The sequence below is a fragment of the Populus nigra genome, chromosome 1, assembly GCF_951802175.1.
Source record: "Populus nigra chromosome 1, ddPopNigr1.1, whole genome shotgun sequence".
In the NCBI taxonomy this organism is placed as follows: Eukaryota; Viridiplantae; Streptophyta; class Magnoliopsida; order Malpighiales; family Salicaceae; genus Populus; species Populus nigra.
The window spans coordinates 37,217,478-37,244,931 of NC_084852.1; the positions used below are offsets into that span (position 1 = coordinate 37,217,478).

The 27,454-nt window shown below is 32.1% G+C and overlaps 1 protein-coding gene and 1 non-coding gene across 2 annotated transcripts; both read left to right on the plus strand.

Moving 5' to 3' along the window:
- Window positions 1-359: 359 nt before the first annotated feature.
- Window positions 360-7,172, plus strand: LOC133694397 ((S)-ureidoglycine aminohydrolase-like; the record flags this gene model as incomplete). Its single annotated transcript, XM_062115900.1, has 12 exons — window positions 360-600; window positions 808-895; window positions 979-1,055; window positions 2,082-2,121; window positions 2,215-2,281; window positions 2,751-2,836; window positions 3,105-3,186; window positions 3,361-3,417; window positions 4,135-4,173; window positions 4,556-4,626; window positions 5,990-6,043; window positions 6,144-7,172. Coding segments are annotated over 12 exons (972 nt in total), but the record flags the coding sequence as incomplete, so codon positions are not given.
- An 18,362-nt stretch (window positions 7,173-25,534) lies between these two features.
- TRNAY-GUA (transfer RNA tyrosine (anticodon GUA)) lies at window positions 25,535-25,618 on the plus strand. The gene has a single exon. It is a non-coding gene; the product is annotated as a tRNA-Tyr (tRNA).
- Window positions 25,619-27,454: the final 1,836 nt, after the last annotated feature.

Below are 27,454 nucleotides of genomic sequence, written 5' to 3' on the forward strand. Positions count from 1 at the left end.
TAATGAAAATTTATTTATTTTTATTTTTTTATGTTAATATTAAAAATAAAAATTTTAATTTTTTTTAATATTTTAAAAAATAAATAGTCAACAACCACAACCCAGTTCATTTCTACAGTAGATTTTAATTATGATTGAGAGTTAATAATAATTATATTTTAAAATATTTTTTTATTTAAAAATATATTAAAATAATTTTTTTATTTTTCTAAAATTATTTTCAATATCATTACATTAAAATTAAAATAATTTTGAAAAAAATAAATAAAAAGTTTTTAAACAAACAGGTTTTCATTTGCTGTCAGTGGTCCTACGACCCCAGTCCGCCACCATCCGCAGGCTCAGACTGAACCTACTGAACGAGCACGCTCGCTCATTTACCTAAAACCAAAATACCATGCAAACTCCAACGCTACCGTCTCTCCTCCTCCTCCTCCTCCTCCTCCTCCTCCTACTCTCTATCATCAATCACAGCTGCTTTGAGTGACGATGGAGGATTCTGCTCTGCTCCTCCTTCACTTTTTGAAACCGAAACGGCCTCCTCCAAACCTCTCTATTGGAGAGTTACTAATCCAACACTCTCTCCTTCTCACCTTCAAGGTCACTACATTTTTTTTTTAATTCTAAATAGAAAATGTATGATAGTTGTTATCAATTTGATGAACTTTTGTTATCAATTATTTTTTTGAATTATATCATTTTATAAAAGAAAGCACGAATTGAGCCATAAATTTTTATTTTTATTCTAATCAGAAAGCAGTCAATTGAAGATGAAATACAAGCTTAATTTGTTTCTTCTTTTTACAGACTTGCCAGGTTTCACACGCAGTGTTTATGAAAGAGACCACGCTTTAATAACACCAGAAAGTCATGTATTCAGTCCTTTACCAGAATGGTACTGCTCCTTTTCTTTTCTTTGAATTGCCATTTATTTTAAAGAAATCCGGTGCTATAGCCATTCAAATTCATGTATGACAGGACAAATACATTGGGGGCATATCTAATTACGCCAGCTATGGGTTCCCACTTTGTGATGTACCTCGCAAAGATGCAAGGTTTTCTCTTCTCAATTATTTCATGTTTCTTTTTGCTATTGATCACTTACTATATTTTATTTTTTGCCCAGGATGTTTAATGTCTTGTTTGTTTTTTTTTGGGCTTGAAGCAGGCTAAGATTTTAGCAAGATTATTGTTTTCCTAAGTTGATTTTTTTTTTTTTAGAAAAAAAACTCTCAAGTCACGTATTAGCACTTATCATGCATCGTTTCGTGCATACTGCATAGGTTACTTGTTCTTAGCATGTCTTCCCTCCTTTGATTCCCTCACCTGCGAATTAGAATAATCCCTGAGATAGCCCCTATATTCTGAACCAGAGGACTTAATAACACTGTTTATCAATGATATGCGGTGTGGCTGACTCCGAAAGTAATTATTATCAACAATCAACTGAATGCATATTGTGAGAAATTTGAATTGATTGTCTTCTCTCTTTATGTATACACATGTTCTATAACTTATGAGGATGGTGGGTGAGGTGCAGATGTCTGGTATAGGAAACCTCAAGTTCTTCCTGATGGCACGCCTTGTAATCATGCAGATGATACTTGTCAAAAACATACGAAGTTCTATGCTTGTGGACACATTTCTTGAATGTTGTTACCTGACCTGGGTATTGAGTTCTGCATAGTTTTCTTCATTGTAATTTTTGCAGTCTTAATGATCAGCAGAACTCTGTTCTCATCAAACATAATAATAATAATAATAATAATAATAATAATAATAAAACAAAGATCAGCTGAGCTCGAATCCTGTAGGATTTGTGTAATTGCGTTTCTGTGATTAGGCTGAATAATTTTGTTTCTCTTGAAAGTGCACCATACATGGATACAGTTGAGGCACTTCTTACTCTTACTGAATACGTAGAATCTCTTCAGTGTGGGATATGACCCATTTCCTTCCTTTTTATAGTACATATTAATCTTTCATCTTCTGTGTGATTTTCTTGTGAAAAATGTGATGCAGCTTGTTATGCATGTCTGCTAATTTGGTTTGCTTGCTGATGTAAACTCTACCATGTGCAGAAAATTCAAAGTCTGGGCTGCCTCCAAATGATGTAGAGAGGTAAGGAATAATTTTATTTTTTTATGTGTTTCCATTATCAGTGGGCCTGATCCAAGTATGATCCTGGCTAACCCATGCTTCCTAAATTATTAGGTTCTTGTTCGTGGTTCAGGGTTTTGCAACTCTGAGTAATGCATCTGGTGCCCACCACCAAATGACGGCAAGTGTGGTCTACAAATTCAGGGCACATATCAAGAGTGTGTTTAGGATTTTTGGTAGAGTTGACAAAAGCAAGTTTGAAATTGAAAGGCAGATATGACGACTGATTACCTTTTTCGAAACCATGGTTTTGAAATTCATGACACTCAGAACTAATTGTTTTGGGAACTCCACCCCACACAGACATATTCATTTATCTATTACCTTTAAAACCTCAACCATGTGGTAGATTTTTGGTAGTATTGACAGGAGGCAAGTTGGAAATAAAAAGGAACCAAAAGGCAGTCTTTAGAGATTTGGTTTCCTTTTTGAATTATGCTTTTGTAACCCAAGACACTTGATACCATGTTTTTGAAAGCTCAACAACTCGCACATGTAGATATATATCTTTCAGCTTTAGAGAAAGGGAATCTTTCTAATTTGTTAATGCTGGCTTCAAAAATTTTGATGTCATACTCTTCGCTTTATAGGTGGATTCATATGCTTATCTACCACCAAATTTTGAACATTCTCTGGAGTGTGGTGCATCTGCTACTCTTGCTGTCTTTGAACGCAGGTTTGTTTCTCCATGAAGTATGATTAACTGAATGTCTAGCTGTCTCACCTTTGCTATTGCTTTATTCAACTTTTTATGTTCTGCTTATGGATAGTTGATTATCTAAGGCCAGGAAAATTGGTACACGGATTATTATTTAGATATCTGTTTGATCAGGCTCATTGAAATGATGTCTTTCATTAAGTTTACTATTTGCTTGCTAGTGTGGTATAGCTACTACATTATCCTTAATAATTACGATCACCAAGAGGGTTTCTTATCCTGTCAGGTATGATTCTCTAGAAAATCATGTCACTGAGCAAATTGTTGGTTCAACAGACCAGCAACAGGCAAGGTACCTTTCAATTATTGTTTTCTTACTTTTGGAGAGTGCTTTGTTTTTCTGATATAGAAATGCTTGTTTTTCTTTGTAAAGAGTAATTATGCTTAGGAATTATACATTACCATTCCTGAGCATATTATGATGTTATTATTTGGTAGTCATGTGTACATGCAACAAAATTGCTCATTTTACTAATTGACAGGTTTTTGAACTTAGAAAGCTTCTGCCTCCATCATTGCAATATGACTTCAATATCCATGTAAGTGCTTTTGCTTTCTAGTGTTCGACCTTATACTTTTGTAAGTTAATATTTTGGAAAAAAAGCAAAGAACCTATCTTTCTGAGCTGCATTTTTCATAGACTAGTTTAGATTGTTCTCATAGATAGGGTTTGGAACTGGACAAGACAGTATGAGCACTTATATGATAAGAAATTTTGGAAATTATATAATCAGATATCTCTGCACACAGCAACTTTGATTTATGAACCTGTTTGGTTGAGTAGCAGTTTTGATCAGCACCTCTACCTGTCATTTGCATGCTTCCCAGCAATATTCTTGTCAAAAGATTTGGATGCAAAAAGTCCTTGCAGAATTAGTTTAATTCATTAAACATGGCACAAGTTGCCAGTCGCTCGGTTAAAGGGCCAGCAAGCTAGGATCTTCAATATTTTAATGCTTCAAATATTGTACTGTACAATATCTTGACATGAAATTTAGGATTATACTGCAGTACTGGAATGTAGTTCTGAAATTGTTAGAAACTCCTAATTTTCTGGTATCAATTTTGAAGTTTTGAATTCCATGCATATAAGCATTTGCCAGGGAGTGCAGGTTCCTTTTCTTACATTATGTAGGAAACCTCTGTGGTAGTGTTAATGAAATATAGGATCATAAACATTACTTTGACAAAGTTCTGAATTGTTGTGTTCTTTTTAACAAGCTGGATTCTTGGTTGGTATGATTTTCTGCCTGCAGATAATGGATTTCCAACCTGGAGAATTCTTTAATGTGAAGGTATGCTTCCCTTGTTTGTTGATTGAAACTCCGACTTTGTTTCAAGATCTTAGGTTTTAAGTTTTGTTTGTTATGTTTTTTCACCACTGTACTGGTTTAATTCTCTGGAGGGCCTAAAAATCCAAAGAACGTGAATTCCAGTTTTTACCAAATCTAAGGTCCAGCCAAATGCTGAAGTACAGAAGGAACTTATTTAAGGGAAAGAATTTAGAATATACTGTCTGTTCATCTTCATGATGCAATAATCTTCAAAGTATCGTGTTTTGCTAACCACATAGGCCCAACTGTCAGCTTCTTGAGGCTGCTATCCCTTGAATTTGTGATGTGAAATTGCAAGTTTTGTTCCCTCTTTTTTTTTTCCACTTGCATGTTTGCTTTATAGGAGGTGCATCACAATCAGCATGGTTTGCTGCTACTAGAGGGACAAGGTATTTATCGATTGGGTGATAGCTGGTAAGAATTTAAATCAAGAGTTGTGATTCTCAAATAGTTATTGCTATTCTCAAATAATATTTGGTGTTAATATTTTTTAAAAGCTAAATGGGTCAAACCTCTTCTGAACTTAAAAAGTCATTTGAGCATTAGTCTTTGTACTCTTAATTTCATTTTTGACTTCTTTGTAATTTGATATATTTGAAATTTTCTTTTGTTACTTTTTTCAAGGTTCTTTTTACATATAAAACCTAATGAAATGACTTAAATATTCTCATCTCCAATAACCTTTCACCTAACTAATCAATTTTAATTTTTTTTCTATGAAATTAATTTTAAATTTGAGAAATAAAATTTATTATCATAATTTTAATTCTCCATCTTGAAATTTTGGTTTTAAATTAATTTTTGAAAAAAAAATGAAGAAGAGATTTCAAGGCTAATGGAGGGTTTTTTTTTAGACAAAGAAGAAAGGTATTTATGCTACTAGTTTATTTTTTTGAAAAAAATTAAAATAAAATTTTTTGGATGGAGAATTAAAATAATGAACAAAACTCCCCTTTTTTCTTTGCTCTTCTGGAACCGGTACAAAAATAGGTGCTTTTTTTACATTGTTAAATTTATTTATTTTATTTTCAGAATTTAAAATTAATTCTATCAAAAAATTAAAAATAATCAATTAAGTTGAAGATTATTGATGTTCAGAGTGTTTAAGTAATTTTATTAGTTTTATATGCAAAACATGGAGGGAATTTTGGAAAAAATAACAAAAAGGCTTGATTTCAAAATACCAAAGTATAAGGAAGTTAAAACTGAAATTAAGAATACATGGACTAATTTTTAAATAACTTTAAATTCATGGAGGTTTGAATAGTTTAGCCATATTTAAAGGCTTATTTGGAAGATTCTGAATTTTATAAAGATCTTAATTCATTGCTACAAAGCTTTTTGATAGAAACATATTTATAAACTGCTTCAAATGAACCAGTCAAAAGGGTCTATCAAAATAATAATAATAATAAATAAATAAATCTGAGATTCATGTTCAATAAATGATAGTGTTTTCAGTTGGGAAGTTCTTTTGCTGGTCGGCATGTGTCTGTTGATGCAATTTTAACAACACACTTGAAAACTTTAAGTGGGTGCTTCTGGAACTTCTTTTGTTGAAACATTTCTTTTTAACTTTTAATCACAAAGGAGAAGCTCAAACCTAAGACCACTTGAGGGGGGAGGGACATGAGTGCCAGTTGAGCCACGTTCTCATTGGCTTGTTGAAACATTTCCTTAACCCGTTTCTTTATACTTGCATATTCTGTTTGCTTGTTCCTGCTTCTGTTCGCTGCAACTTCTCTGTTCTTGTAGCTTAGAAATTGTTTTATTACAGGTATCCAGTTCAATCTGGTGATGCCATTTGGATGGCCCCTTTTGTGCCCCAATGGTGAGGAATATATAACCTCCTTTCTTCCTGTAAAGATTGAATGTTTATTCCTCCAGTGCACTAAAATCTGATAGACCGATGTCCTTTGCTATCTTTTAAGGTACGCTGCACTTGGTAAGACCCGCACACGATATTTGCTGTACAAAGATGTGAATAGGAATCCATTGTAACCAGACGCCGCAAAAATTGTCCCCTGGCTTCATTGAGCTGATTCTAGCGAGGATAGATCAATTTCTGAAGCAAAGATCAAGCTTCTAGGCTGCAAACATTATTTAGCTGAATGATGATCATCCTTGTGTTGCTCAAGGATTCGTGATGGAAGGAATCGATCTTGCAGTGCTTATTTGGTAAAACAAAGCCTGTTCTGTCCTGTTAAGAAAAGAATTTTTTCTTGAAAATTGTGGGATATGCGGCTGTAATTTCAAATACACAGGTTAACATTTCAGGAAAACCCATTTGTGATTCCACAGAACAGTTTTGCCCGGAACTCCTGGTGAGAGAAGGTGATTATCTCAAATCAAAGCACTGTGAACATGTTGACAAACCAGTTCATGTGAAACCTGATGGCAAACCCACTAGTTGTTTTTGTGACAGCAAGAAATATTTCCATTCTGGACTTGAAAATCCTGATCTGTTCTTCTACAATGTGTAAAACATTGTCGATCGGGGAAAAGTGCTGATTTCCATTTCAAAGAAAGGTGATTTCCCTCATCGATCTATATATTCAATGGTATGAACTTGTGTGGGTGCCTTCCGTACGAATATAAACTAACAAGATTCCAATAGCTGCCAAGTGTTCTGCCAAAGGTATTCCAGTAACGCCTTCTTGATGTTTCATTTTGTTGCCTAAAGTCCTTCACCTTATTGTATAAGTTCACAGCTTCTTTGTTTATAAGCCCTTTAATTCCTAAATACGGGCTCATTGAGCTGATTCTAGCGAGGATAGATCAATTTCTGAAGCAAAGATCAAGCTTCTAGGCTGCAAACATAATTTAACTGGATGATGGTCATCCTTGTGTTGCTTAAGGATTCGTGATGGAAGGAATCGATCTTGCAGTGCTTATTGGTAAAAAAAGCACTGCAAGATCGATTAATTTTATCAACAATGACTTTTTTCTTCTTCTTTCAATATAGCATTTATCATCTGGAGGTTTTTGAGGGTCTCGGGTTCTGGGATTCGAAAAAAGATGTATGTAGTAGTTGGCTGGCTAACCTGAATGTTGTTAAATACTAGAAAAAGGGTGTCAGAAAAGCAGTGAAAAAAGATATATGGTACTCAGGGATAATTAGTAATATTATTTTAGTTATGATGTTCAATGAGTAGCTAATGATATTATGAGATGTATAAATAAGTAAAAATTATAAGAATATTTTCATTTATAATTTTTTTAAGCTGTATCTATATATTTATTTAGGTTTCTCTCTTCTATTTGAATTTTTATATTTTTTTAAAGTGCATTTCATAAAATAATTAATAGATTACTAACCACTATAAAATTAACCGTTCAAGTTCAACTGTACTTCCAATAGAAGGATCTCTGGCAAAAATTTAGTCAAGATCGGGGTGTATATATATATATAACTTGACCAGCCCTTTTTGAAAAGCCATTACATTATTATTCTGAAGGTCTAGCTCTAGCACTGTGCAATATATAAACAAATCCGGGTGCATGACTGTTCGTTGTAGCCATTGTTTTGTTAATTTTTAATTTTTTTTGTTTAAAAATATATTTTATATTTTAAAATTATTTAATGTATTATATAAAAAATTATTTTAATATATTAAAAAAAACACTTTAACAAACAACAGCATTTATAAATATATAAAACCCATGTTAATTGAAATGATTGATATTTTAATAGTGTGTTTGTAAGTGTGAATAGTTGTTTTTTAAAATATTTTTAGTCGAAAATATATTAAAATAATATTTTTTATTTTTTTAAAATTATTTTTAACATATCACATAAAAAACAAATATAGACTAAATTTAACAAAATTGCTTGGTTGTTCCTTGTAGTGAAGCACCTTGAAAATAATTTTGGAATCATCAAACGTCCTGTTTAACCTTCCACCGGCCAAATCATTGCAGCTCAACAACGTAAGAAAGACTGGCTTGTAGGCTGCCACCTGGCACTAGATAGACCTCATAGGAATAAACCCAAACCGGGACCCCCACAAATGACATTGCCATTGATGATTGGTGATTATCCCTCTCTCATGGTGATGGGGTATCATTTACCACCTCCACCACCGCCACCACCGTCCCATTCCCTTCGCCACTAATTTCTCCTTTTTTCGCTTCTTGATCAAACCTTTCCCAAAGGGGAATATTATGATAAACCCCATCTCCTTTTTGTAAGAAATAATTTCATTATTTTTCCCCTCTCGGTAAAGTTATCATTAGTGCCCTTAATTTGTCACCAAACCCACCCCCTTTATTTATTTAAAGTTTCTACTTGGTCATGAAATCCCAACGACTTGCTTTGTATTAGTGTCTGTCTAGTGTTAGGGTTACTATTTGATATATTAAAAAAAAAACACTTTAAAAATAATCATTATCCCATTTCTAATTAGAAGCCATGTTAATTGAAATCAGAACACTAATTTTGTTACTTTCAAGTATTTCTTAATCAAAACAAGTTTTAATTCAAAATGAAAATCGTTTTTTTTAAGTAAAATACCACTACTTTTAACAAAAAAAAAAAACACATCTCCTTATTATGGGTACCAGTCTTTTTCTAATTAAAACCACAATTTCTTTTATTTTTATTTTTTAAATTTCACACATTCCATAGTTACTAGTGTTTTACATAACTCTATGCCAAAATCTTTATATATATATATATATATATATATATATATATATATATATATAGTTTTTAAGACCTAATAATTATTCTAATAAAAATATGCACACATGTAACATGTAAGATTAAAAAATTGTAATTATTTAATATAAATAAAATATATTTATTAAATTATTTTTACTGTTACAATCTCAATTGATATTTTTATATTTCAAAATCATAACAGTATAATTTCACCAAGTACTATTTAACTGCTATAAGAACAAACTATATTCGATAACTAAACATTACTAATTAAAAGAAGCTTAAACGCTTTGGGAAATAAGTATAGATCCACACTCATAAACATTGTTCATTGGTGTAATGTAATGGTCACTTTGTCCCTCCATCTAAAAAACTTAAATCTAACTTTCAAAGATATTTTTACATGATTCACTTATCATTTCTAAATTAACTAGGAATAAATAAATCTTTTTTTATATTAACTGCACAATGAAAGAATCAAAATAAAATATTACTCGAAGCAAAGAATTTAAACCTAGAGTGAAGGGGTATTTTTTTTTTATATTTTCACAATGATTTCTTAGTTATTATAGTGTCAGTTGAGGGTTAATTTTGTATTTGATCAAATATAAAAATAATAAATAATTAAAATACACAGTAAAATAACAAAAATACCCTTAAAATAAGATAAAACTAAACCTTAAGTCAAGACGCTTTTTCGTCTTTGCATTTTTTTTTTGTAATTACAAGGAGCAATTTTTTATTTGGATGAATGAAAAAAGCTCGGCACATGTGTATTTGGGCCTTTGGTAGGTGCCCAAGCACTTTGAGTAGCACATGCGACGCCTCTCGGCATCTAAAAATGTCCTTTCGACATGTTGTTGGAAGCGCTGTCGTGTTCTTTTTCTATTTATACGTCATATTTCTCCGGTGGTTGTTCGATTTATCGCCGGTAAACTTTTCTTTCCCCCATTCTTTTCTCTCTCCATAAAAAATTACAGTTTGGCTTTCTTTGTTGTTGGTATTTTAATTTCAATCTTTATTCTTTTGATTTTTAATTTTTGGTCTTGCTCTTTTTGTAGAAATTTTATTTGTTTTTAATTTTATCCTTCAATCCCAATTAACCAAATATTATATTTTTTAATTTGGTCCTCATTCTTTTGACTTTTATTTTTTTCCTTCACATTTTTGTAAAAGTTTTATTAGTTTTCAATTTCATTATTCAATTCAAATTGATGGTATTATGTTTTTCAATTTGATCCTCATTATTTTGATTTTTAATTTTCTTATTGGCCCTTTTGTAAAAGCTTTTATTCTTTTCAATTCCACCCTTTAATCAAAACATTGGTTTTATTTTTTTATGTTGATTTTGATCCTCATTCTTTTGATCTTTTTTGGGTCCTTTTACTAAATTGAATTTTCTTTTGAATTTTACCCTTCAATCAAATAAAAAAATTGTTTTGTTTTTCAATTTTGATTCTCATTTTTTTAATTACTATATTTTTTTTATCCTTTTATATTATTGATTTTTTTTTCTAATTTCATCTTTCAATAATTGATTGAAAATTAAACTTTATGGTTTAATTTTTGAAATTGTGTATTTCAAGTCTAATGACCATAATCACGGGTTTTAAAAGTTATCACGGACTTGACAGGATATCTCGGGTTGACTCAGCCCTGATTATCTGGGTTACAGGTTTGTCATGCTATTTAATGGGATGTGGATTCATCGACTATCATTTCCTCTTCTTTTTTTCTTTTTATTAGGTTATATATCGGTCTCATGATTTTTTTTATCTCGATTTTAACCTTTAATATTATATTTGTTAAAAGTGGGGCTTCAAAATTGTTTTTTAATTTGTTTTTTATGAATTTATCATGATCTCATAACCCATGTCTCAAGTTTAATAGGTTAGTTTGAATTAATTTGAGTTTTTTTTTCTAATTGATTTTTATTTATTTTATTCTTTAGCATTGAATTATTTAAAAATTAAATTTTATAATTTCTTTTCCATAAGATTATCTTATCTTCTTATCAATTTTCTTATTTCCAATTGACTTCATCGGACTGCAATCATCGCTTTCATGCCCATCCATGAATTCTTTTCTAGACCAACATTTAGTCAACTTTCTTACGATAGGGTTTCCTTTCTTTTTTTTCGCTTTCATGTCTCTTGTGGGGCTGCCTCCCTGGACCATTAATTTGGTCCGATCATAATACAGTACAGGAGTATATCTAGTTGGAGGGAATGTTTAGATGTCAAATCTCTTTAGCCATCTATAATGATTGCAGTGCTCTATTACTTGCCGTCAGCTAGCTGCATTCACATAATAGATTCCTCAAACTTATTGATCCTTTAAGGAGTCGATCATTCATCCAGAAAAGGCCATCTGTGGTTCTTTCTTTTCTCATCTAGCCGCCGCCGCCGCAGCTTTCTTCTTCTTCTTTTTAATGACAAACTCTTACATGTCACACAGCTCTCATTATTAGCTAGATTAATGCCAGATTGATCAGACTAGTGAAGGTTGTTCCCTTGTACAAGAGGAAGTCAGCGTGGTTTCTTGTCTTTATAAGAATCAACATTAGATTTTAAATTTATTTTTTTAAAATTAATAATTTAAATTTTATAAATTTCAAGATAATTAAAAATTTATATAATTATTAACTTAAAAACATATACAATTAGTCGAGATGCACACAAACTGATCTAAACACTTATATTAATCTAAAATAAAATAAACAATTTAGTCCATCATGATAAATATAATGCATCCCCCATTATCTCTCTAACTACTAACCCCTAGTGTTAACTTTCTAACACATTTTTTTAAATCAAATTATATACTAAATAGAACTCAACAATTTATTATAATTTTTATTTTTAAAATAAAATATTCTACTGTAGAATTAACTTCAATTATACTATTTGAAATATTTATGAAAATAATTTAAATTAACAATCTTGATTATTAATTTTACCTTTGATTTAGAAATTATTTTTATTATAGAGATTTTTTTTTGTTATAAGAACCCTTATATTTATTTAAAATGACATAAAATATCAATATTTTTTAATAAAAAACCCTAATCTACGCATAATTGGTTGTGCAATATAAAAAAAGAAGAAAAAAAGAGAGCAAAGATTCAGGCAAAAATTAACCAACAAAAAAAAGAAAAAAGAAGAAGAAAAGTTAATAACATACCTTAGGAGGAACAGGAATACCAAGATAATACCGTGATGATAATTGATGTCAAGTAGAGAAAAAAAAGATATTGCGATGCCAAAGGCTTTTGAGAGAAAATAAATAGGCGTACGAGAGATTTCAACAAAAATAGGATTTGTGTTAATTATTACAATATTATTTTCAACATTAATTTTGAAAAAGATTACTGTACCAAACTAGAATGTCTCCTCTCGATTTACTTTTGTATTTTTTCTATAAATTAAATTAATTTCATGTGAAATTCAAATCAATACCCTTAAAGAATTCCAAACATAATAATTCATATAATCTTATAAAAATTAATTAAATCCAGTTTATAGAGCTGGTTGTAAGTACCTAGCTAGCCACTTACTAAAATTCTATCCATGACAAAAAGAAAGAGAGACTAATGAATTAAAGGGTTTCTTTTATATATTATAGAAAGTCTCAAATCAGTCCCAAGGAATGTTTTTACTCAGGTCCTTGAACATTCAAGAATTCTCAATTACACCCTCTATCAAAATCCAAAACAAGTTTCAAACCAAAGCTAAAGCTACCCCTTCAAATAAATAGCAACAGCATTACACACTCTCTCACACACAATGTACGTAGAAGTAAGCCATTAACGGATTTGGATGGAGATTATAACTCAAAACACGTATCTGGAGAGTGAATCGAGATATATATATATATATATATATATATATATATATATATATATATGGACCTGAACTAATTAATTTGAGGATTTCCTCGTTTATGATTATAACACAAGTGGAGTGGAATGTATATCCTAGCCTGTGCCTACCTGCACATAGAGCTTAATTATGAAGTCATCAGTTATGTATAGATTAAACAACGACACAAAGTACGTAGCCAGAGGCGCTAACGTTTCTGATATGTGCACAAAATTACAAGGTGGACAATAAAACGAAACGTGATTGACTTATAATTTATGAACATTGGGATCTTTCCAATATGATTTATAAATGGAAAGGATATGTCAATTTCATGCAAAATTAATGGGAGGAAATTGATGGTTTTTGTTCGTTCATTAGTTGAGAGAGTTGCTTAATTAAAGGGTAAATTTTAATAAAGGTTTAGACTATTTATTATTTTCAATATTGGATAGGTCCCAAGAGAAATTACATGTCTTGGTACATGTTTCAAACAATTGTGCTTTCCACCCCTTAAATCCGTGTCTTATTTTTCTTTTCCCAAAAAGTTTTAACGTGCATATTACCAATGTCCGTGGTGCTCTCTGCCTTCTCATTGTCGTCGAGTTTCTAGGTGGAAATGTTGATGCAATGGGAGAGAAAAATGGCTCTAATTATAATAGAGCATGAAAGCCTTTGCTTTAATTCGAATCTAGGGTTTTATATATTCCTGCATGCAAGAAAACGCAAATAGGTCAGTTTTCATTGGAAATTATTGGGACTTTAGTGCCGCGTGGATCATGCCAAGATTATTTTATGATTTTGCTTTTGATCTTTATCGTAAGTAGAAAATGATCATATGGCTAGGTCGCTTTTCAATGATGGCAGACCATCTAATTTAGATTTATGTCTTCGTCTTCCAATGTTACAAGAGCCAACTTGATGGTACACAGTAAAGGACAAACACATCAAACCTATTTTAATGGCGAGTTCTCTCTTATTGCCCGATGTGATTTTGAGCTCATTCGTAATTGCCATTGCACTACTTTTCCACGTCACTTTCTCTCTGGTTTACATGTTAATGGCTTTTGCCATATACGAAACCTTCAATTTCTTAACCTCCATTTGCTATTGTTTATTGTTCTTCCTTGTGGTTGATGCATGCACTGGATTTTGCTTACATATATATCCTTTTTTAAACGTCAATATTAATTTCAGTACAGTACAAGGGCACCCCCTGTACACTGATGCCCTCCTAATTCTTTCCATTCCAGCCGGGTGCTACTACCAGTCTGCTTCCAGACATTAGTATAAGGAGTTGGCTGGTTGAATGTCAAGCAATCAGTGATCACTGATGATCTGGAGCATAAATCTTCAGGATAATTTAAATTTATTTAGGAAAATAACTATTAAGTACAGAAAACAAATTTGAGGTGAGGAATATCTGTCCATTGAAAGATTATAGTAATTTATTTGTAATTAAAAGCTTAGATTAAGCAAGCATAATGTGTCATTAATGTTCCAAAGGACCTCAATAAATAACAGGATCAATATTCCAATGGCAGATGCCCTATCCTATCCCAAATAGGAAACTGCACTTGGCAAAATCATTGGATCAAGGGGGTGGACGATTGCCTAAGCATACCACTGATCATGCTCAAAACCATTAATGGTATAGGGACTCAGCAATCTGTATCAAGAAATCTGTGGTGCTCATTTCTTTATTCATTCTTCGTTTCATAACATGTACTCATCTCATCAAACCCATGATCTTCATGCTCGCTGGAAGTATTTGATGAAACTTTAATGAGAGTAGTAATAAAGAAGAGATCGACGCCTCTAGATCAGTAGGATTCCCATAGATTGTAATTGGCTTTTAATTGCACACCAGAGGGAATGAGTGGCCAATGGAGATTATAATCATTTCCTTAACAAATTGCTCTGATCATGAATGTCATTTCCCCTTAATCTATACAAATAAATTAATGAATATGAGCTCTGTGAAGGGCGTCGGATCAATCGATTAAATAAGGGCCGAAAGCCATTTGCATTAAAGAGAAGGCAGGCAGGCCTGCAGGTATGGGAAAAAGATTTGCTCTTAATTACTTATATATATATATATATCTTGGTATAATGATTTAATGTGGAGTAGCGTGAGGTGACATGATCCGTGTGAAAGTTGGCCTGCATGCTCTCATAATCCATCCATATGCTACTTCCATAAATAATCCCGATCATCCACCGGCTCCATTGATTTCTTTAATTAAATCCAGATTTTGTGTCTATTTATTTCAAAGCAAAATCACAAATGCTTACCGTGAGATATATTCTTTTAATTAAAATGAAAAATCTTCCATTGTTTTTCAAAAAAACTACATCTATCAAACATATTTCACGTAACTCTCTCTTTCCCTCTCTCTCTCTCTCTATATATATATAGAGGGTTGTGCATGTATGTATGAATGTGTATCATTTATTTTATTGAAATGATATATCTCTCTATATATATTATCATCTTTTTTTTTTGAAAAATATTATAGATACATATCATGCAAGTTTAAGAGAATATAATTAATTCAATTAAAAAAATATATTTATTAAATTATTTATAGTATGTTATAATTCTTATTGGTTATTTTATATCTCAAAAGTATAACAATAAGATTTAACCATATATTATCTAGTTGTTTTAAATATTTATAAACATAATATAGGAGCCAATTATTAAACATTATTATAATACTGAACAAAACAACTACAATATCAGGTAACGGTTGCGGTTTAAAAAAAATTATTTTATAATAAGTACTTTTAGTCTGTTTGGGATTGTGGTAACGGTTGCGGTTTAAATTGCTTTACGCTTAAAAATATATCAAGAAGATGTTTTCTTATTTTAAAAAAATTATTTTTTATATCGACGCATCAAAACGAACCAAAAATACTAAAAAAATATTAATTTTAAGCAAAAAAATTGAATTTTTTAAATGTGTTTGGTTAAGAATGCTTTCCAAGGCTTTTTGAGTGTACAACAATATTAGGTAAAATATCATCAAAAATAAGATTGGGATTGCTATCAAATTTTGCAAATGCTATGTTATCATGGAATCTTCTTCTAATATAATTATATCGTGTCATTAGATAATATTAAACACTAGTTTTTCGAATAAAACACAATACTTGAAAAATTTTGTTGGATTTTTTTTATTTTATTATGTCGGACCCAATCCAATGCATTTAGGTTATGACAGGAACTCGTCCAGGTCATAAACAGTGAAGAGCATCTTCACGATTCATGTGAATAGTGGAGAATAATTCACTTTTAACTGTTCACGTGAACAATTGAGAGTGAATTACTCTCCACTTCTCCACTATGTAGAGAGTAAATTATAATTAACTCTCTATTTCTCAACTATTAATGTGAACAGTGGAGCAACCAATTAATTTACATGAAAAGTAGAGTAGAAACACATAAATTTTACTTTTATTAAACCGCAATCACAGCCGCAATTTAAGTGGATCCCATTAAAACAAAACTCAATTTTTAACTTAAATCAAATATTAATGTTTGTAATGGACTGTGAACCTCCCAAACAGGCACTATATGTAATTTAATTATCCTATTGATTTACTTTTGTCGAAGATAGACCACAACTCTATCTCTCTCTTCCCCTATATATTTATGTAAGCTAACATATATACTATAAATATGATGTCGTGTTTTACGTGGGGATCTAGGATAGTGGCGCATGCAGCAGTTGCCCCCGAGGAGTAAAATAGCCCTTTTAAAAAGGTTATTTAGAATAGTATTTTTTTTTATAATCATCGAGAGTATATTGAGAAGGCTATAAAGTGAATAACCAAAGAGAAATACAAGCGATATAAAAAAGAAAAAAGAAAAAAAAGAAAAAAACTGATCTACTACAGCAAACAACAAGAAGATTACCTAAGATTTCTTATTACACCATAATTTGATGCCATCAGAAGATCTTAAGAGGTCATTTCCTGTATAATTAAAGTTTGAATCTTGAGTATGCAACCAAATAGCAACCCGATGAAGGATGGTGGAGAAACAATCAAACAAGTTTATAATTCCCTCCTAAAAAACAATTTTGTTCCTCAGCAACCATATAAACAACATTGGATACCCCACCAATCCAAAACTTTCATCCAAACACTCCTAGAAAAGTTACAATGTATAAAAAGATGCTCTGAGGTTTCCAAATTTGAGCTGCAAAAGACACATGAAGCTTGTGTGGCAGACAAAATAGTCCGTTGATGGAGAAAAGCTCTTGTACTAACTTTGTCCTGTACTGCCAATCAGAGAAACACCTGAACTTTCGGAGGGGCCCCTTTAATCCGAACATTGGCTTCGAAGACTCTATCAGTCGCAGAGGAGGTATTGTCAATTAGGGTGCAACACGATTTAACTGAGAAGCTGCCATCAGAATTGCATGGCCATATAAGTTTGTCATCTTTTCCTTGATGAATTATCGTTGGCTCCAGCATTGAGAGCAAATGATGATATTGTTGCTCTTCATAAGATAAGAGCTTCCTACACCAAACCCGATTCCATCGCCATTGATCATTCACCCATTGACCCATCTCATTAACCAAACCATTCCGAAAAGTAGAAATTTGGTAAAGCTTAGGGAAAATGCTACGTAAAGCATTTGATCCTATCCACACGTCAGACCAGAAAAGGATGGAGGATCCATCTCCAATCTTGAATTTAATGTTTTCACGCAATACTAAACCGATGACACTGTTTGGATCCAAGATTGACAAAACGTGTTTCCAAAATGGGGAAATATGACCATGCAATTTTGGGATTCCATTCTCGAAAGTTGGGGAGTAAAGATGGGTTGCTACTTGTTTCCATAAAGCATGGTCTGGTAAGCTTAGCCTCCATATCCATTTGAAAAGCATGGATATATTTTTTGACATTAAAGAACCCAACCCGAGGCTCCTTCTTTTCTAGCTTTCACAACAATACGCCACTGCACCTTGCAGATTTTCTTTTGCTTCGCCACTCCAGACCACAAGAATCTTCGTTGAATAGATGTTAGTATATTACAGACACCTTTCGGCATAAGAAAAGAAGACATATAATATACTGGCAATGAACTTAAGACACTTTTGATTAGGCAGATACGTCCTGCCATACTAAGCATACGACCTCTCCACATGCTCAACTTTCGTCTGAAATTCTCAATAATAGGCTTCCATGTAGACAATCTTTTAGGATTGGATCCTAAAGGCATGCCTAGATAAGAGCAAGGCAAGAAATCAAATCTGCAAAAGACTGAATATGCCATACTAGCACAAGTATCTTCCCCAACATTTATGCCAATAAAAGAGCTTTTATGGAAGTTAATGTGCAAACCTGAACAAATAGCAAACCACAACAGGATCCTTTTAACTGTTTTGACCATATGAAGATTAGAAGGCATGAAGATCAAAGTGTCGTCTGCATATTGTAGGTGACTGAGGCAAAAGCTGTCTCCAAAAGGGATACCTTTGAAAAGATCATTTGAAGCTGCTCTTTGAAAAGATAATCCCTCTGCTGCTATTAGAAAAAGGAATGGAGAAAGGGGGTCACCTTGGCAAATCCCACGACCCATCAAGAATTCCTTAGAAGGAGATCCATTAATCAGCACTGATAATTTTGCAGTGGAGATGCAAGTGTTGATCCAATTAATCTATTTTCACCAAAACCCATATGCCTTATAACCTGCACTAAATAATCCCACTGCACACTATCGAAAGCTTTGTGAAAATCCATCTTAAAGATAAGGCTCGACACTTTGTGTCTTTTCAAGGAATGAACTGCTTCATTGGCAACCAAAAACCCATCAATTATTTGCCTCCCTGCCAAGAAAGCTGTTTGATTCTCACTAATAAGGTCATGCATAACCGCTTTCAGATGGCTGGAAAGAACCTTAGCCATTATCTTGTAAATGCCATGAATCAAACTAAGAGGCCTGAAATCTTTGAAGCCAACTGGGGAAGCTATCTTCGGAATTAGATGAACATAAGCATGATTGACTCCTTTTGAAAGCCTACCTGTTTTGAAGAAATTCTTGGCCAGGTCTAACAGATCATCTGCAATGAAATTCCAAGCAAGCCTGTAGAATTTGAAATTGAAACCATCTAGACCCGGACTCTTGCTCCCATCACAATCCCAAACACTCTGCTTTAATTCTTCCAAAGTGATATCTCGCTCCAAGCTAGCTGAAGAAGAAGCCGAGAGTGTTTTAAAACCAATAGGCCCTAAACCAATTCGGAATCTATCAGGACTTCTGAATAAGTTGGAGAAGAAGTTAACTGCCGCATCTTTTACAACCGGTAAACCTTCAACAACAGAACCATTATGAACCACTTTCAGGAGATGGTTTTTAGCCCTCCTGAAGTTAGCAACTAGATGGAAGAAACGCGTGTTGCGATCGCCTAGGCGACACCAAATTTGGCGAGACTTTTGATGCCACATGCTTTCTATATGCAAGTTACATTGCCACTGTTTCTTGATCAATGAATCAAACGAGTTCTGCTCTGCAGTAGATAATTGCCTATACTCTGATTTCTTTTCTATAGCTGAAATATTGCTTTGGATCAATGACAAAGCAGTCTCCTGATGCCCAAAACCAACCCTATTCCACTGTCTGAGCCGAGTTGCCATAAAGTTGAGCTTCTTAATGAGCTTGAACTGACCTGAAAATTCATTGCAAGCTTCATCCCATATACCCTTTACGATATCTTTAAAATTTGAATGATGGAGCCAACAATCCATGAATTTGAAAGGAATCCAACCTTTTTCTACAGGTGAAACCCCTAGGATTAAAGGGCAATGATCAGAGAACCCTCTTGGAAGCCGTCGAAGAGATAAAAGGGGGAATTGCAAATGACAACAAGGACTAAAAAAATACGGTCTAGTTTACTCATGGATCCCCCACGAAACCAGGTGTACAGACCCTCTGACATGTTGTACTCGATTAGGTTGCAATCATCAATAAAAATTCTAAAAGCCGTTGAACCCACCTTGTTAATGAAACCACTGCTTCTGTCACTTCGCAACATAGTTTCGTTGAAGTCACCTGCTAAAAACCAAGGACACTCAAAAGCAGCCTTCAGAATACGAAGGTCCTTCAAAAAAAAAAAGTCTGTCAGCTTGAGTTTTAAATATTTTTAATTTTTAGTTGTTTTTCCATCGTTAATATAAAAAATAAATTTTTAAAAAATAAAAAAATATTATTTTAATATATTTCTAAAAAAAATATTTTAAAAATTAACCACTATTATTATACCAAACACCCTTAATATATATATCGAGTTTTGCAAAAACAATTATGATATATATTTTCTATAAAAAAAAACCCTTTAAAATAAAAATTACCTCTCTCTAAACATACATACATGTATATGTTAATGCTTTTTTATCCTATCATATTCATCTGCCTCCGGTCTAAATTAACTCTACCGGTAGTGATTAGGGACAAAATTTAAAAGAGAGCATATTTCATCATGTTCTGGCGATGGCTTCTTAGTTGCATTAATTTAATCATAAACTTTGATTACAATTAAGAAGCCACAATATTGATAATTAAGGTGATTAATTAAGAATACTAAAATTAAGACAATAAGCCATGCAATATATATACCTTCATGTTCATATCATGGGTGATCACTCTTTTACGAATTTTCTCCACTCTTCTGTTTAAGTAAATATTTGTCTCTTTCTGATTATAAAACAAAGCACTTTTCACATAATGCATGGCCATAATTGTGAAGGTTCCATTAGCATAATTAGATATGTCAAAAGTCTTTCTTTCTTTTTTTATCGACAGTACTGTTAGAGACCTGCTAGCGATCGAGGAAGGAGAGGTGGGGAGTGAGGTCAAAGCAAATTTAGACGACCCTCCCAAGAAAACTAGTGTAAAGTGGCTCCGAGTGCTTCCTGTATCCTCCTTCAATGTAACTTATCTACCAATCACATAGAAAAAGCTTTGTAAAAAAATCCCACTCTCTCTTGAGTCTTGACCCTCTCTCCTTTTATTTTAGTCATGTGAATATGCTTATTACAATATAATCTTTATAAATATCACAGCTTAGTGTCTCCAAATGTATCCCAATCTTAGTTAATTGTACCTTAAATTAATGTGATTAATGTATGACTCGAAATTCCTTTGATTAGTTTAAAGATAAATGGCTGAGTGTGTACTTAATTTGGATATTTTAAAGATTTAATGGCATGATATTAATGATTTATGAGCACAAAATCTATGTGCACAAATAGAGAAAGAGGAACGTGGAGAAGCAACTTGGATCTTGAATGGGTTTTTATCCAGGGGGTAATTCAATGGTTTGCAAGGAAACATAATTTCCTTGTAACTTATAACCAGGCAAATCAAAGATAAGCATACATCACCAAAAAAAAAGAAAAAAAAAAGGAGGGTGTCATCTATGGAATTGCTAGTAATGAAAGGGATGAAGGTGATGGCGTGCTTTAATTAGCAATATAATTGGTTCATAAATTAACCCGTCCTCCATAATTTAGATCTACAACAAACATTACCCACTTTATGAGTCTCATTAATTATTTCACTTTGGAAGCATGAATATTGGCATTGAATTTGGATAGGTTCCATTAAACCAGATCAGCAGCATGCCCATCTCTCAATCGGTGTGCCATATGGATTATATATGGATGGTCCCAATAGCGGCAAGATACCCAGGCCTCTCATTGTGACACAAAAGCACATTTTGGCCACTCAATAAATCCCAAGAATTTCTTTTTTTGGGAGCAATCTCTTCATATATGCTTTCAAATCACGGATGTGAGATCAAATGATTCACAGGTCCTTCCACTTACCAATAAGTTGGATATGCAAATGGATTTTATGCAATCCCATGAAGGTCTTTGCCAAGAACATTTGAATTTGATTCATGCCAAGGAATGTGGCTTTTGACTTCAGATTGATTCTAAGAACAAATAATAATTAATGATAGAAGATAGACTTTAAAGAGAGAGTGTGTGAAGCAAGATAAACTCCCTGCATCCCACTTGTGCTTTTAATAAAATTTGCACCAATATCACCTCTAAGCGTTAACTGCTACAAGTGATTCGCAAATCCCCATCCATTTTCTTTTTTTTTTACACAAAGTTACGTGACGTTTCTTTCAAATACCTCTTCTTCCTTTTTGTTCTATAGAAGCACTACTATATATAGGCTGAATAAGAGAAAATTAAGAAAAGGGAGAGGATAAAATCAGAGTTGTTTGTATGATCTCTACAGCCGAAGAAGGACAGGTACAATTACTACAAGGTATATACCCTATATATAGAGCCACAAGGCCGGGATGCGTACAATATTCAAGTGTGTGTATATATGAAGCCAACATCTGCAAAAGATATTCGAGATGCTTCAAAAAAATGCTAATTTTTAATTGTATGGACCGACTGGTTGGATTCCAGATAGAAATCTCAAAACCACCGATTACTAATTACTAGCTAATATTCAGTGACTTTGTAAAGCAGCTAGGGTTGAGGAAGTAGGAAGTTCCCATGAGTGCATGCAAAGAGAAACTTGATATATTAAATATGCATAGGAGAATATTGAATGGCATGATATCAAGCATGAGCTAATAGGATATATAGTGCAAGTGAATTTAATTTGTTGACTTCATTTTTAGATACACTTAATTCTAATTAAATATAAACTCCGAGAGGAGAGATTACCTAAGTTCATAACTATTCACATCATTAGTTTATTCTATTTGAGAAATCATGCATATTAAAAGGTTAATTACCTGTGCTTTTTTTTTTAAGAAGAAATTGCTTAGATTTTTTCAAGGTTCTAGCACAATAACAATTATTTTCTAACATTTAAAAGATCATACTTTATATATTCTTGCTTATATAATTGATATCATTTTACTTACTGAGTTAAGAATGCATGGATTTCTTACATTGTAGTCAATTTATGATGAATTGAATTAGTTTCCTCTTTTCATTCTCGCCTTCTTCTTTTTTTTTTAGTTTTTTTAAATTATTACTTGTCTTGCATCAACTTTGATATTAAAACAAGGCTTTTAATTATGCCTATAATTAAACAATTCATTAAAGTAGTTCAAAACCTCAAAATTCAACACAATTTTAAAACGCTATAATTTGTGGAGAGCCTTTTGATATATATATAGGTAAAATTTTGTTCCAAAACCCTAACCACACTATTCATCTTCATTGGCAACTATCATCTAAAACCACCAAAAACCAGTTCAACCACCACCCATTATAACCCAATAACCTCTTCATCATTAATAAAACCATCACTAAGACATCAAACTCATTGTTTATTAGTGAAAATCATCCACGATAATTGATCTTCAACAACCACCATGAGCAACGAGCCCATGCCACTAGGTTCAGGCTCCAACAACGCCACAAACTAACCACCAGCCCTCATTCAGAACAATAGCCATAACCACACCATCAATTGTCACCTAGTATAGCAAATCAGGAGTCCATGTCAATACAACCACATCACCCATCCTATTAACATAGAAATTTAGATCAATTAACACCAAAAAATCAGTTCAACATCCACAAAAACCATGCCCGAAATCCATCACTGTATATCAGCACCAACAATCCCGACATCTCATTCATATTAGCCATGAGTTCTTTCCAATAGCAACAAATTCATGTCACTAGGTTGTACCTCTAACCATCCTGATCACACATAGGAGTTCGCGATCTTGTTACCGTATAATCAGAGCATTTCCTTATTTAGTTGTAATTTGTTTTGCTCTATATTGATTAAAAAAAATAATATCACCAAACAAGTAAGTCGGTACAACACTACATTAGTGGTTCTACCTGCATCAACAACAATGATCCAACTAACATGACATAATCGTCAAACAATAAGGGAGGTAAATCACTCAACCTCACAGCTCGTTGAATTTTACTTCTCTCATTTTGCACTTGTTATTTATAATTATAATATTACTTTTGTGCCAATAAAATTACAAAAAAAAAACCCCATCTCACTTTTTTATATAATATCTTTTCTTATTAGCCTATTTCATCATTTATATTTAACATATAGTCCTTTATTAATTATGAAGCTTTCTTAGATTAGTGGAAAATTATGATGCTGTGTTTGGTTACCCATTTATATTAAGAGGTTAAACATTGTATACTTGTGATTTTCCTGGTGTATTTTATTATTGATTGATCTTCGAAACAAATAAATAACTAAATATTAGCTTTATTTTTGTATTGCATTTTACTTGCATGAATCATTTGTGATTTCATGTATATATTTATAGAGTGGTCTTTTAGTGTCCAGCTCTTAGTTCACACTTACCATGAATCCAACTCCTAGTAATAGCCTTAGAGATATTCAAGAGCAATTACAACTCATGTGCACTCAAATGACCAACCTTTCTAATCAAATCACCAACCTTTCCAAGAGAGTTAAGTCCATAAAGACTTTTCAGGTAAGACAATCTAGTGATAACAAATATCCCAACAATAACTATCAATATCATCCTATGCCAATTCACAATAAACACCACAATCATTGGCACCACGACGTCTATAATGAACCTGATGATCGGGTCATAAAACATATCAAAATAGAGGCCCTAGATTTTAATGGTTGTCTTGATCCATGAATTTTTACTAGGTGGATTCATAACATAGAACACTTATCTAAGAATTAAAAAGTAATTAGGTTTGCAAAGATAAACCTTAGTGATATCACCTAACACTATTGGAAAAGTGTTAAAGAGTATTTAGATAAAAGACATGACCTTACATTACTAATTATGTTAAGATAAAATAGAAATTATAAGAGAAATACTTGCATTGATCTTATAGAGGAATTCTTTTAAATCAATGAAACAATTTTAAGCAAGGAAATAAGTTTATTAATGAATATGTGGCATAGTTCGGTGAGTATAAGATGAGATGTGTTGTAAGAAAGGATGATGCAATGACTATAAGTAGGTTTTGTAAGGGTTTGAATGATGATATTAGGAGAGAGGTTGTACTTTAAGGTATGTCTACCCTTAGACCAAGCTTATATCTCAGTGCAAGACTATGAGTTGGTCATGAAAAGTCGATGGATGAAATATTAAGACCCATAGTATTTCCCTAGTAAGTTCTAATTTGGAAATAATAATTCTTTGTTAAATGTTTTATCTCGTAAACCCAATCCTAATACTCCCTAGGTTCCTAAAAATGACAAGGGTAAATGTATTCTCAATGAATTATCTAATATGATTTAAGAGATTCAATGTTTTAGATATTTAGATTTTGATCATGTCATAACCAATTGTACTAATAAGACCTTATTCACCAAGAATCAAGATGATATACGTGAAAAGGGCAACTATGGTGATCAAGTGTATACATTTGATCCGAAGGATTTTCAATAAGTTAAAAGAGCCCATTTGATTCAATTCTGAAATGAGCCAACACGCGGATAATCCATATCTATAGAAATAGATTCTACATAAAATCTATGTAAAGTAAATAGATTTTATATAATTCTTCTATTTTTCCTATATTATCTATATTATTAGAATATAATAATATAGAAAAATCGATTGAAATTCATTCTATTGATAATTTTAAAAAATTGTTCATACTATGAGTATAATATACTGACGATCGGGCAAATGTGCCCCCATCGTCTAGTGGTTTAGGACATCTCTCTTTCAAGGAGGTAGCGGGGATTCGACTTCCCCTAGGGGTAGGGTATTACAAAAGGAAGTTGATGGGGGATTCTTAAGAAGTCTAGAATTTTTTCTTCCTGGGTTGATGCCCGAGCGGTTAATGGGGATGGACTGTAAATTCGTTGGCAATATGCCTACGCTGGTTCAAATCCAGCTCAACCCAATAATTGACTAATCCACCATGAAATGATATAATCCCTTTGTTCTTTCGAAATGTCTGATAAAAAAAAGTAAAAATTTCTGCTATACTTGTTATTTATTTGATTTGCTTTATGTTTTTTTGTTTCCAAAGGAACTTTCATCAACTTGCACTATTATAATGTGAATCTTTCAAAGCAATTCATTAGATTTAAAAGTAAAATAATAGGTTAGATAAGAAGAATGAGAACGATCCAATATATATACTAAGTTGTGTGCAATCAATATGTACTTGGATGGAGTAAGACATGGTATGATTTAAGATAATAAAATTAAGTGTAGTTAATTGTGCCCTAACATAACCTAAAGGAATCAAAGATTAGATAATGATTGTTACTTTTTATACTTAAATTAATTTTAGCGATAAAAGTTGGAAGATCATTATAGATAGTGTAAGTTGTATCAATGAAGTATATATCTTCTAATAGTGTAGCCCATTTAGGTCTAAATTATACCTCCCACCTTAAACCCTATAGTGTTTATGGATTAACAACACCTCAATTTAAATCAAGGAGATATGTCCTTTTCCTATCAAATTTATAGATTACCATAATGAGATTTGATGTGATGTAACTTCAATAGATACAGGGCATGTCATTTTAGATAGGCTTTGGCTATATGATATAGATATCTTTTTTTTCTATCAAGTAACTTTCAAAGGTAAAAGAATTCATTTTATTGGATTATCGTTATGGCCTAGTGACAATAACAAGAAAAAAAGAGAGCTTAACATAATAAGTGTAAAGGAGTTTGAAAAGGAGGTTCATGAGAAGTTTGTAGATGCATCATAAAAAAAACTTCATTGTTCCATCATCTTGAATTATAAATCCCTTAAAATCAATATTAAACGCTTATTTACACATAAACAATAGGTCTATGTATAATGTATAGTCAGAGCCATAACTTTCTTGAACTTAATTGTTACTATCATGATGCATAACAAAATTTGACATTGTATAACCTGAGAAATATATCTAAAGATTAAATAAGGATGATTAATAATTAGAAATTTAGGATTTGAATCCATCAAGTAAATAATAACTTACAAATAAAAGATTTAAATAGTGCTTTTTCTAGAGTTTTGAAACAACAACACAAATTCATTTACAAATCATGATTGGTGTTTAGGATTATAAATCATTATGATTTAACATAAAAATTTAGACCACAACTCCTTTTTTAGGGTTTTGTTTGGGATTGATGGGCTCATCTATTAGGATTTTTTACGGATTTTGATAAGGGTTTTGTTTGGGATACAAAATAATCAATATTTAAAAAAACAATTTTGCAGTTGGTGTGAATTTTAACATCTCAATTTTTACAAATCGATGTTTAGGGTTAGGGTTTCATCATGCCTAACAATGCATTACTACCAGAAAATAAAAGAAGATTTTAACAAAAAAATCTAGCAGAGAAGATGTGTTTGTTGAATGGGCTTGTTGGATTTGATCAATTTATGGTTGATTTTTTTCGCTCCTGGTCGATTTGTAGAGAAAGAAGAAAATGAGATAAACGGAGAATAAAACAAATGATTTTAAATAATATTAAATACACAAATATTTTAGTCTTTTCACCAGATTTCTATTGACCCGAGTATAATTTTTTAAATATCAAAGGAAAAATATTATCATACTCGAACCTTAGAGATTTTAAACAATCATTTCTTTTACAAGAACTGTATATGAGTTTTCTTCTTGAGTACTGGAGTCCTAGCTAGCATATCCGTGAAAGGATAAAAAAAGCAGTAATATATTATCTCTCTTGTTTTAAAGAATCATAAAATCATGCATATGGTAAAAAT